General features: G+C 42.2%; 1 protein-coding gene across 1 annotated transcript; it reads left to right on the plus strand.

Moving 5' to 3' along the window:
• Positions 1–2198: 2198 nt before the first annotated feature.
• ythdf2 (YTH N6-methyladenosine RNA binding protein F2) lies at positions 2199–11647 on the plus strand. Its single transcript, XM_080783931.1, has 6 exons — positions 2199–2612; positions 2805–2829; positions 4450–4529; positions 5611–7302; positions 9550–9615; positions 10118–11647. The coding sequence occupies exons 1-6, from the start codon at positions 2586–2588 to the stop codon at positions 10139–10141; spliced, it is 1914 nt and encodes a 637-aa protein (XP_080640057.1). The 5' UTR covers positions 2199–2585; the 3' UTR covers positions 10142–11647.
• Positions 11648–13307: the final 1660 nt, after the last annotated feature.

Below are 13307 nucleotides of genomic sequence, written 5' to 3' on the forward strand. Positions count from 1 at the left end.
TGTTATGATACACATCACAGAAAAGCACACACAGGCCAGTCTTGAACTGACCTTATAAACTGGGGCTGGAGGCCCTCGTGTGGCTTAAACATGGAATGGCACAAAAAAAATCCAGAAAGATGATTTCACACCAGACATCTCATATGTTTGGATCTGAATGTGTTTTTCTAAACACTGTTACACTTTTATACGCATTATTATTAGCCATGACTCACTACACTGGCCCTTGCTGCTAAAAGCAAAAGGGTAGAGTATATATCTCTACTTTGTAATGCACAGGATCATTATGTGGAATTAATTGAAAATAAAGGTTTAATTTAGTTTAGGTTCAATTTCCATTTCCGCAATTTCCATTTCCGCAATTACCATTTCCACCATTTCCGCAATTTCCGCAATTACCATTTCCGCAATTTCCGCAATTTCCATTTCCGCATTTCCGCAATTTCCATTTCCACCATTTCTGCAATTTCCGCAATTACAATTTCCGCAATTTCCATTTCCGCAATTTCCATTTCCATTTCCAACTATTAATGGCAGCTGGGTTTCATCATTCAAATAAAATAGAATTCTGTCCGTTTAGCTATAAAATTATGTCAGGGAATAGGGATACACAGTATATGTCTTTCATTTGCATTGCATCTCCCCCCCCCCCCCCCCCCAAGCTTTTATTTTCGTTCGAGTAATAGTACAACTCTAATAGTATTACTTATAATAATGTAATTAAAGATAACTTCATTCAGATTTATTTATTTTTATTTCATTTTCCAGATTTTTTTTTCTTCTTTTTTTTAGATTTTCATTGGTGGGCCAGTCATAATGGTCCCGCGGGCCTGATGTGGCCCGCGGGCCTGAGGTTGAGTATCACTGGCCTAGCCTATATCAAAATATGTATAGCCTTTTGTGAGTTGTCAAACCAACAAAGACTTTTCTAATCTAGTTAACCTCCAGTCCTGAATAGGATTAATTTTAGACAACATACATTTTAAAGGCATTTTGTTTGAATTTGTATTGTTCGTATGGAGTAGACATATATTTGGAAAATGTATTATATTTAGAATGCAGCATGTGAATATAAGCCGAATTTAGTATTTATACTCTCTTATACACTCTTATCATTATACATCATCATCATCATCTCATGAACAACTGAATTTATGTGATTGGTTAGCCGATTTCCTCGTCTACATATACATGACGTACATTTCCCTGCATTGTCAATGGCATTTAATGTGGTGTTTTGTGCTAATTTACATTATATATTTGAGGCACATATGACCTGATTTCTCCTTTCATTGTTAATTTGATTGATTGATTGAAATATATATATAGGCCTACCCACCCACATAGCTCCGTAAGGGAGTAGGCCTACTCAAAAAGGGGAAAGAAACATATAGGCTACAGTGAGGGAAAGGGGTGGGTTTTACGGGGGATTCAGATTTTACGGGGCCGTCGGCCCGTCTCAATGGCAAATATATCGTGTGTGGACCATAGACTGTAGGCCTACATGTGTGGACAAAAGCTAGGAGGGCCCTCAAAAAACACACCCGTGTGAAGTGAGGGGAGCTCTAATCATCGTATCGTACATCATCATGACGAAAAATGGACAGTCTATTTGCTCAGACAGTATGACGTAAAATTGTCCATTCATTGTTAATGGGAATGAACAATGAATTAAGTTTAGATAGCATTTCTGTAGACTTAGATAGCATTTGATAGACTTATAGAATGTTATAGACAGCACTATAATTGCATTGTATGTAGTCATAGCACGTCATAGTACATATGTATAGCATAGTATAGTATGTAATGTATACAGTATAGTTTATATGTATAGTTTCATTATATAGATATTCCACTGTTACTTTCTTAGTTTACGCATGTTTCATGATAAATGCTTTTTATGTGATGTATTCCCATGCTTTTTTTGTTCTTGCTTAATGTAAATCGCTCTCGATTAAGAACGTCTGCTAAATGCCTAAATTGTAATGTTTGTACAGTCGGACAAAGTTTGTGGACACACACCAAAAGCTAGACATAGGAGCGCCCCTCAAAAATGAGTGTACAATGATCATAAACTCAAACTTTCTATCGTTATGCAGACAAAAACAAAAAAAGATACAAATAATGTATAAATAAAGACCAAGGGCTCTAAACGTTGTGGCTTTGGCGTGCATAACTATAGCATAACTAAAAAGCTTAGCGTTGACATTTGTTTTTTAAATAATAACAATAATAATAATAATAATAATACAAATATTTATATATATATATATATTTCAAAATTTCTGTAAAAGTTGCAGCGGCCGTAGCTTCCAGGGTTCCTCCAGGTTCCTCCGTGCCATGGCGGGGCGCATGTCCGTGGTAAATAAATGTCCTCATCGGTAGACGGAGGGCCGCCCAGCCATGTTGAGAAGACTGTCAGCGCTGCTGAGAGCGAACGAACTGCAGCCCGCCATTGTGTAGAAACCAGGCTCTGTAAGAGCGAGAGGGGCAAAACTCTTCAATTAAATATAGACATCCTCTACACCCTGCCGCTTTCAATTAGAAACAAATAGAGTTAACACAGGCTCCAGGGAAAGAAAGACATGTCAGCCAGCAGCCTTCTTGAACAGGTAAAGAGAGGCACTTTGTGAACATTTACGAGCATCGAGACGGCTAGTAGCGAAGAGTTTCACAGACACAGGCAGTGCAGTAGGCCTGACCACCTGCTAAAAGGGACTGGTGAAATACATTGTTTTCATCTATTTTTCCCTTCCTCTCTTCTCATAAATCAAACCTTCATGAATCACTTGGACCCAATCCAGAGACCGAAAGGCCAAGCAAATAAAGGTAAGAACAAATCTGAGCCAGCGGATCAACTTGGGGGTGGTTTGACTGAATGCGGATCTTTTTGGCGTGCGGGGTGACTGGAAGGAGCGCTTTGAAAAGCCCTGCGTGTTGCGCTGCTGATGCGATAGCTTTTTTCCCTAGCTTTAATGTCAAGTTGGCCGACAGACCCGGTTGGAAGCTCGAGTTTGAACGCCTTAAAACACTTATTTGCCCCTGCGTCGCGACTGCTGTGTGCTTTTGACGGTGCTGTAATGTGTTTTTTCGCCCATCATCATATCCCTGCCGCCGCTGCTGCTGCTGCTAGTGAGCTTCTCGCCAGCCTCGAAATGGCTCCGTGCTAGCGGGCTACTTTTTTTTAAATGCCTAGCGTGCCGTGACACACAACAGCATCCTGTCTTGGATTTTTAGGTGTTACTTAACGCTTCGCAGTGCGCTGACAGCGTTCGATGGTGAAGTCGTGTTATATCCCGGCCCTTCATTTGGACCAGATTGAGGCGCTAATGATAATGTCAATATTTTACATTGGTGCTAACCTAGCAACCCAGTCACCTAGCTACCTAGATACGACGATACCAAGGATACGTCGGTGATGTCACAACTAAGCACCAGCTAACGGAAGTGCATTGTACTAATGGAGTACATTTATAGTTTATCATTTCGAGCCTTTCGCTTGACAAAAAACGATTTATTGTCAACCGAAAAATGCTTCCTTTCAAACGCTTCCTTTCAAAACAGTTTGTTTTTCTGTGTCATTGTTTGGGACCCATCAAATAGCATAAGCTACACATGCATAGATTTCCCATTGTTTGTGGCGTCACGCACCAACCCTTGGTATGTTTATTCTAGCTAGCTACCAAGTCCGTCACGATATGAAAGGATTCTTGGCGCTCGTAGCTAAGTCGTTAGCTAGCATGCTAACGCTAGCTGGTTGCTACACTTAACCTGAAAATGACACGTCTTCCGACATGCTTTTCCTGTATCCAAATGAGCCTCTTAATGCTTATGCTTACTTGCTCGTTTGCCATTCCGACCCGAGTATTCTTACAACAATGAGAAGTCTCATGATTATTCTCAGTGCGCCTGATGTCTGCGTGAAGGTAAAACATCTGGCTGGTTAGCGGACCCCGAACATATTTTTAAAGGAACTCCAGCCTCCAGGTCGTTTAACGTTGACTGAGAATACCCCTTGCGTTTGTGTTGTTTAGTTTGCTATGCTTGACAAGAACGTAACCACAGATTCTGGTTCAAATAACGTACCACATATGTGATTTGAGATGATGAAGGCACCAGTTTCGAATATCTATTCTGTTCACAGAAATTACCCCTTCTGTTCCAACAACTTCCATTAACAATATTATATATCCATCACAAGAGCTGATTCATCATCTTGTGCAAGATCAGGCTGTGTAATTAGCACATGTTTAGAGCAGTGTGTATGTGAGTTATGTGTTAACCATCATTTGGCTTTGTGGCCTCCCCTGTGACATAAGGGAATAATTACAAGGGCTGGTAGTGATGATGACAAATAATGATTGAGCAGAGCAAGCAAATGCACATACAGTCAACGATCTTGTAGAAATGTTTTAACCTCTGTTCACGTAAATGTCTTCTCTCCTTCAGTGCAAAACGGAGCTGTGACCCAAAAGGATACTTTAAATGATGATGAGTTCGAGCCTTACCTGAATACTCAGGCCAGACAGGTACAATTAACCATGGTGTATATGTACTGTAGTCATACTCTCTTTAGTATTTATTTTTAAATCATTCGCATTGTGCATGATTAGGCCATAATTTGTCTTACAGTCTTTAGTTTACCACACCTTTTGTAGTTTAAATGTGTATCCTGTACGAGTACGACTGGACTAATTTGCCTGGCCACTATACACAATAGTCTAGTCTAAAGTGGATCAGCAACCTACTGTAAAGTGTTAATTGCAGTGTAAATGCATCTATACTATTAAGTTGTGTTTTTGTCACATTCCTAACCACATCCATGTAAAAATATATTGAAGATAAGGAGGAAAGCCTGTTGAACAGCTTTTGCAGTTAATCACCCAGTTGTTATGGTTTGAGCTCATTGGTGTCATCTGCATACAATACCCTGAACTCTTTATTGAACTGCTTTAATAGTCCCCCATCCAGTCCCCCCCCATCAATGTTGAACAAAAGTGTGTCCTCCAATTTCGATAAGCCTTACAAATTATTTGCCCACAAGGGCTTTGTAGGTATGACCATTTTAAACAAAGAAATTCCTCTGCTAGAAGATTAATAGGTGCTTTTATCTTGTTGCAGGCTTTGATTGTTTACTGTGTAGTGTGTAGTAGATGGCATGCCCTTCTGTAGTAAGGGACATGCTGAGAAGTGGGCCATAATGGAAAAGAATGGGGCCTGTATATTCTGCCAGTCAATAGAATGCACCATCCTTTTGTTGAAGAGACTGTGGCACTTGTTTTCTCATAATACAGTTCACTTGTTTGCATTTAGACTCTGTCTCAGATGGTTAGCCAGATCAAGGAACAAACTTTGGAATATATCCTAGAAACAGTCTTGGATGTGACTATGGAATCTATACTTTGATAGGGTTTAATGGATTTTTGTGCTTAAAAGTTTAGCTTTAGCTGTTCATTGCCTAAGGCCCTAAGCAATCTCTATCAGATTATTACTGTGTGTGTGTGTGTGTGTGTGTGTGTGTGTGGGGGGGGGGGGGGGTCTTGTTCTTTGCAACAGCTTTTTTTGTTTTACTATTTGTCACTAAAGGGTCATCTCTTTCTGTCCATCCAGAGCAATGCCTATACGGCCATGTCGGACTCGTACATGCCCAGCTACTACAGCCCCTCCATAGGATTCTCCTACTCCCTGAACGAGGCAGCATGGTCCACTGGCGGGGACCCCCCTATGCCTTACCTGACCTCTTATGGACAGCTGAGCAACGGGGAGCCCCACTACCTCCCGGACGCTATGTTTGGCCAGCCAGGGCCTCTGGGGAGCAACCCTTTCCTGGGCCAGCATGGTTTCAACTTCTTCCCCGGTGGCATCGACTTCTCAGCATGGGGCAATAGCAGCTCTCAGGGACAGTCGGGCACACCGCAGAGCTCTGGCTACAGCAGCAACTACAACTATGCCCCCAGCTCGCTTGGGGGTGCCATGATTGATGGACAGTCTCCATTTGCCCCTGCTGCCAATGAGCCTCTCAACAAGGCGCCTGGCATGAACAGCCTTGACCAGGGCATGGCAGGGCTTAAGATCGGTGGTGCTGCCCCTGGTGGCAGTGGGGACATGGTTCCTAAGGTGGTTGGTTCTGGCTTGCCTGGTGGGGGTCCGCTTGGTCCTGTATCATCTGTAGGACCACCCATTATGCCCCCTGTCTCTATTGCCCCTGCCAAGCCTGCCTCCTGGGCGGACATTGCCAGCAAGCCGGCCAAGCCTCAGCCTAAACTGAAAACCAAGGGCGGCATGGCCGGTGCCAACTTGCCGCCTCCGCCCATCAAACACAACATGGACATCGGCACTTGGGACAACAAGGGTACCATGCCTAAAGCCGCTACCCCTCAGCAGGTCCCCCCAATCCCGAGTAACGGGCAGCCGCCCAATCAGGCCTCTCCTCAGCCTGGAGCCACTGCAGGAGGGACTCCACAACTGCCCCTCAGCAATGGACAGTTGGTACCCTCTGTTGCCCAGATGGGGCAGCATCAGCTACCACCTAACGGGCAGCCAGGTATGGCCCAGATGCAGCCTCCTCTCTCCCAGGGTCCCCCTCCTCCCCCAGCCCAACAACAGCAACCTTCTCAACCCACTCGCTGGGTCCCACCACGAAACCGGGCCAATGGGTTCGGGGACACTGGTGTTGGTTCAGGCCAGTCACCTCCCAACTCTTCCGGTGTGGGGGTGGTTCCGGGGGTCCCCACAGAGCCTCACCCGGTGTTGGAGAAACTTCGTATGGTCAACAATTATAACCCCAAGGACTTTGACTGGAACCCCAAGCAGGGCCGTGTGTTCATCATCAAGAGCTACTCGGAGGATGACATCCACCGTTCCATCAAGTACAACATCTGGTGCAGCACGGAGCACGGCAACAAGAGGCTGGATGCGGCTTACCGCTCGCTGGGTGGAAAGGGCCCACTCTACCTTCTCTTCAGTGTCAATGGGAGCGGGCACTTCTGCGGTGTCGCAGAGATGCGCTCGCCTGTGGACTACAACACGTGTGCCGGGGTGTGGTCACAGGACAAGTGGAAGGGGCGCTTTGACGTGCGTTGGATCTTCGTTAAGGACGTTCCCAACAGCCAGTTGAGGCACATCCGACTGGAGAACAACGAGAACAAGCCAGTGACCAACTCTCGGGACACACAGGAGGTACCGCTGGACAAGGCCAGGCAAGTGCTGAAGATCATCGCCGGATACAAGCACACCACCTCCATCTTCGACGACTTCTCCCACTACGAGAAGCGACAGGAGGAGGAGGAATGTGTGAAAAAGGTAATGGCATGTTATTGCCTTGAGGTTATTGGTTCATATATTAAATAATTGTTTATTGCATATCTATTTTGTTTTTTTCACCTCAACAGGGATGTACCATGTGAGATGCCTGTGATATGGGATGTGTGTGTGGCTGTGCGCATGGTTTTGTTATCATTTCGAAGAATAACGGGGAAATGTGACACCTTAACTTTTAGCACTCCACATGTTTGTTTCTTTTGTTATTGTGGTATTCACATGTTTTTATTTTTTGTTATTGTGGTATTCAATCTTGCATATGTGATCCTGCTTCAAAGGACGGTACTGGAAAGTATTCTGCACATTTTAGCTGGAATCCATGAACAGTTTAGCTGTTTTGTTAAAGCCTTCATATACCATGTACCCTTTTATTTAGCGATGTGGGTCATATAATCATCTCGTTAATTGAATTCATCTATATGAATTATGGCCATGTTACTTTAACTGCCTGAGCTAACTGTACCTGAAAGTTTGATTATTTTACTTTGATTTATTTTTTTCTGTTTGAGGTGTTTACCATAGTTTTGTCATTTAACTTTAATATGAAAGTGTGTTTGTTTGTTTTCTTCCCAACATCAACCTAAGAGGGAAAAGGTTATTTGCTAAATGTGTTTTGTTTGGAACGGTTCACTTAAAATTAGCACAGTGAGGAAATGCACACTTTTTTGCATTTCAGAACTTCACCTCTTTTTGTCCTTGAGATTTGAACAGTGAAAAATAGGCCAACAAAATTGTACTGGGTTGTTAACGGGGAGAGAAACTGCTATCGGCAATGTGACGGGAAAGTTTGTCTTGTTAGTAGTTTGTTTTCTTTGAAGTAATAGGGGGTTCTGGCACAACTTCGTCCACTAGCAAGATGCGTGGAAGAAGTCAGGAAAACATTCCAGAAACAAAACTCCAGCAACACTAATAGTAAACCAACTTTATTATAAAAACAAATGCATTACACACTGGAGTGTGGACTTCATCGAGGTCCTACTGGTGAACTTGGACAGGCTTAAAAAAAAGTTCATTTCCCACCCTGACCTTCAACCATCTTGGTGTATGTTGTCTTTTCAACTTGTACTTTGAAAGTGGTAAATGTATGTGTTAAAAGTCAGAACAAGCTTGAACATTATCAGCTTGATCTAAAGGGTTATTTCAATTAAAGCAATTTCCCTCCATTGTTCAGGCAAACTTGACATTCCCTTTATCACTTGAAGGTATGAATATACCAGTGGGGGGATAATGCTTTAAAGCCCTACATGGTTACTGCTGACTGCCTCAAAGATCACATGTTTTGTTGGAAGAAGAAAGTAATGACCTGGACGGTATACTGACACATTTTGGGTGTTTATTGTAGGCTAGTTGCCTAGTTCTACAGATTAGCAAAGATGGCTCTATTTATGACTAGCACCATAAAATAACACAAGATTTTCATGCTCTCATTTGTGTTCAAATTCAGTGTCAACTCTTATGGACTGTGTCCACGTAAGCGTTGTTTGTTTTTCTTTTTCTGAGCGCGGCATACGTTTTGATTTGTCTTCTATGGGTGTGCTGTGTATTTAGGCCATGCTAGAAACGGCAGCAGAGTGATGAAGCGCTGAGCGTTAATTCTGCTCTGAGCCATACACGACTGGTGTTTTCACTTTAAAGAGCGACTTGTATTTTCAGCAGGGAGAAATTCTTTGGACACACATCCTTAGAATCTCTCGATAGAAAACAAATAACTGATGTAACCAGAATAGGTTTTTCATTTATTTTGTCACTGACATTCCATGAAAATGTGTTGATGTCTGCCACATGTAATTTGCTTAAATTGTCACCAATCAAAGTGAGATCACTAATTGTGTGCATGTCAAGGATGTCTTTGACCATTGTCTGTTAAAACATTTGAAATGCTTCTTCCTTGGTGCAGGTGTTTGCATACTGACAACATTGCAGGTGCACTGCCACTGTAGTTAGTTGAACTGGGTTCATGACATGTCAATTGCACTGCCAGCTCTCTGGATGGGTGCATCCGCTAAACTGTCTGTTAAAATATATTATGTGTGTGTGTGTGTGTGTGTGTGTGTGTGTTGCATTGATACAACACCTCTGCAACATTAATATACCGTAGACATAGTGTGTGTATTATATATGTATAAAATTACACATGCATTGATTTGAATACATGGTGTCATGATAAAAAAAATATATATCCCTAATTAAGCCAACTACGTTCACACTTTACTTGCATATGTTTGGCAGGTGGAGGTCCAGGGCAGTGAACCGTACCCCAGCAACCCCAGCAACCGGAGTCATTACCGGCTTCAGGTAACTCGCCTGGTCCCTAACCACAAGATGCAGAATCTAACCATAATTTAGTTTTAACATTGTCTAGTTTTTTGTCCCGTTATCAAGACTTCAGTTAATTTATACTTGTTCAAAGTTCCATCAAGAGTTGTTATTAAGTGCTACTGCAAAATCAAGTATTTTTTACTGTTCACCAATAAGGTGGGGCAGACGAGAGACCAGGAGAAAGATGGAGGACATTGTCTGCTATTTTCTCTCTACAATAAACCTCTTGCCAAAAATGACCGATTTACAAGCTCAGAGTATTGCAGCGTCATGCATTGTGAGCTTGTAGCTGTTTTCTGTTAATGTTCCCACCGGAAAAGGGTTCAAGTTAATGTAAAAATCAAAGATTTGGTGCCCCCTGTAGTAACTCTGAGGACCCTCTAGGGGCCCCAGACCCCCTGTAGTTGGTTAAATATTATTTCTCTTCTCTGATATTTTTTTTACTAATTTTCTCTTTCTCTACATATGTCTGTCGTAGGAACGCCAAGGAAGAGTCAAGTAACAGTCACAGCTTTGGACAAAAGACTGCAGTGGCCCCCCTTTCCCCCTGCCCACCCCATCACATCCAGATCTCTAAGAAATTCTAATAGGGGTGAAGAATTAACCAAGGACAAAAAAACAACTAAATGAAGACTTTCTTGATTTCTTTTGACTTTAAAGACTTACTTCGAACTTGTAGTAAAAAGAAAAGGAAACAATTATTCATAGGACTACAACTAAATGCATAGCATCCTTAGGTGAAAAATCTTTTTTGCCCCACCCCGTTCCACTACATGTTTTTTTCTTTTTCCCTTTATATGCTTTTCCTTTTCCATTAAAAAAAAAAGGAACAACTTCTGTTTTTACAGTCTCAAGAGCAAGTCTGTAATTCTCTCACAAACACGCAAATCTAGCAGAATTATGTAGTGCTGGCTACCATAGTGCCCCAAGTCAAGATGGGCAGTTTGTCTTCTTTCTTTGTAACCACCCCCCTGCCTGCCCCCCTCGTTCCCTCGTCCTATCTTCTAAGGGAGACTGAATCCACAAACTTGGACGAAGCAGACTTTCCTCGTCGGTGGATGTTCAACCAGAGGTGGATGTCGACAGGATTTTTTTCTTTCTACGCCTTCCATCTTTTTGTTACGAAGGGAGAACTGCAGATATTCAGAATGGCCCTCTGTTCCTTTTTTGTGTTGAGCAGTGTGTGTGTGTGTGTGTGTGTGTGTGTGTGTGTGTGTGCCTCTGGAAGTTAGAGGTGGAGGGGGACAGGAAAAAGAAGGTAAGGTGGGAGGGGCAAAAATGAAAGCAGAAGAGGGAATGTTAAGTTGATGAGCTTTGCTCTGTGTATAATTTCTATGGCGTGAAAATTGGACCCTCTAACAGTCTTCATTGGACTTATTTGCTCGTTTTCCTAATCTTGGAAAAAAAAAGTTAAATCATTGTTGCTTCCGCGCTGCTTTTTTCCTTTTATTTTTCATTTAGTTTTCTTCCTCCATTTTTCTTAAGACCGCAATGCGAGTGGCCTTGCCCCCACTCTTTCTATTAATCAGTTCAAAAGTAATAAATGTGGTATATTCAGCAGAACCAGTGTGCATTCCCCTTGTTTGACTGTAAAGCTAAATTTGTCATGCTGTGTCTGTGCATTCTTTCTTTGGGGTCTCTGAATCTATTTTTTTCCTCTCTCCCTCCAAAAGGGTAAAGGAATGAATGTTTTATTTCCTGATAACCTACCTACATATTGAACCCACCCACTTCTCAGCCTGACTTGATTCTCACCAATATCCTTTGCACTTCTAACCACTTTTCCTCAACAGTCTATCCCCCACCCCCTACCCTTCTCCTGTCCTGATTTACGATCCATCATTTCTGACTGCTCAACCAACCATACTATAATATCAGAATCACAGCCTACACACCATCCTCGCAGAATGTCATTTTTGGTGATTAAAAAGGAAAACAAAACGCAAGGTCCTCTTTCAAAACTACTGGCTTTTATCTGTGGCATAATAAAGATGCTCCACAATGTAAAGTGTGGGTTTTTTGTCCTTCCTAACATCGTGATTGTGTAATCTGCTTGCAGTGGACTGAATACAATTCATATCGTAATGGGTGGGTGTCAGACTCAGTCCTGTTTTCTCAGTTCAGTTTTGGTCATATGGATAGGGGGAAATACAAACTCCCTGCTTTATATGAAGGTATAAATATTGCCACAACCATGTTTTCTTAGCTATAGTTTGTTTTAGAACAAATTGATGTAAATAACAGAAATTAGTCATGTGTTGCCATTTTACTAATGACTGAGTGCAACTGGTTGGATTTATTACTAGTAATCGACTACTGTTTTCTCATCCTTGCAGATTACTATAATTGCCGTATATTGGTAGGCTGCAGTGCTACCTATTAACAAAATAAAATACTATAATCCGCCATCTTCTACCCTCTCCAATGCGAGTGTATACAACGTAATGGCCACACGAGGGCGACATTCTATTATTTATTGCCGTTCTTTTCCGACCTTGACAAGAAGATGTATTCTGGGTTTAGACTTTAGAGTGAGTCCCAGTTGCAGAATATAATATGGAAACTGAAGTTTCCAGTAGGGAAATGAATCTCAATAAAGTATGTAGGCCTATTAAATATTTAAGACAGTCTTGGCTAATTGATAGTGGCACCCCATTGTAGCAACAGATATCCCAGTTCCCAATCCCATCTAGGCCTGCCCTAGCCTATTTCGATTCTCGTAGATGTATTTGATCGATTTCTAGTCTAGGGCTTCGTTTCCCTGAGGGTGGAGCACGGACACCAGCTGAGCGAACATGTACAATTTGCTACGGACTAATACATTGCACAGTGCAATGTATTAGTCCGTAGTTTTCAATAAATAAGTGTTTTAATCCCGTTTGTGGCTAATCTCGCGTTGCCAGACTGTTACCTCTCGCAATTTCCAAATGATTCCCGTCATACATTTGGAGATTGTAGAATATACTCTACCATAGATATACATCTATCTATGTTGTAGACCCCCCGATTAGTTTGTGGCCGATTCTGTCGGAAGTTCCCAATGGCCATAGGCGGTAGTGAGGAGGCGAATCCGGTGAAAACCGGAATTACGCTCAACGTAAATAGGAAGTAAACGCGGGGAGGAAATGGCGTTCGGCCAAACATGGGAATAAAACACTTTTATTGACAACTACGGACTAATACATTGCACAAGCACCTCGCATGCCCCTCTGACATTTGGAGCATCAGGGTAAGCACCTTATATTTTGCATTTGTACATGCTGGTGTTCGTCCTCGGGGAAATGAAGCTTTAAACTCGATCAAATACTGTACATCTACGATTGATTGATTGTTTGTTTGATTGATTGAAAATGTATCAACAGTTTGTAGAATGGGTACATTTCAAAGAAAGTAGGCTACAGGTCAATACAAAATCTGCTACAAGGATAAAAACAGAAACTGTAGGCTAGCCTACTATTAAAGACTTGTTTACATCAGGGACCCTGATGTAAACAAGTCTTTAATAGAATAGATTTGATGAATTGAAAATGTAATCAGGGTCCTCCACGTACATTTTCAATTCATCAAATATTACTTTTACTTATGCCCATTACGCCGGCTGGCGAATAGGGAAGCAACAAAGTTTCTCCACTTGCATCTGTCTTGCCATCTTCTCTATGGTCCCCCAG

Source organism: Protomyctophum bolini (assembly GCF_963924005.1).
Source record: "Protomyctophum bolini genome assembly, chromosome: 15".
Classification (NCBI taxonomy): domain Eukaryota; kingdom Metazoa; phylum Chordata; class Actinopteri; order Myctophiformes; family Myctophidae; genus Protomyctophum; species Protomyctophum bolini.

Excerpts from the sequence above, each read along its gene's own strand:
- ythdf2 (XM_080783931.1), top strand. The coding sequence starts at position 2,586 with ATGTCAGCCAGCAGCCTTCTTGAACAG. Across the intron at positions 2,613-2,804 it reads CCAGCAGCCTTCTTGAACAG|AGACCGAAAGGCCAAGCAAA; the intron begins GTAAAGAGAGGC and ends GACCCAATCCAG. Across the intron at positions 7,303-9,549 it reads AGGAGGAATGTGTGAAAAAG|GTGGAGGTCCAGGGCAGTGA; the intron begins GTAATGGCATGT and ends TATGTTTGGCAG.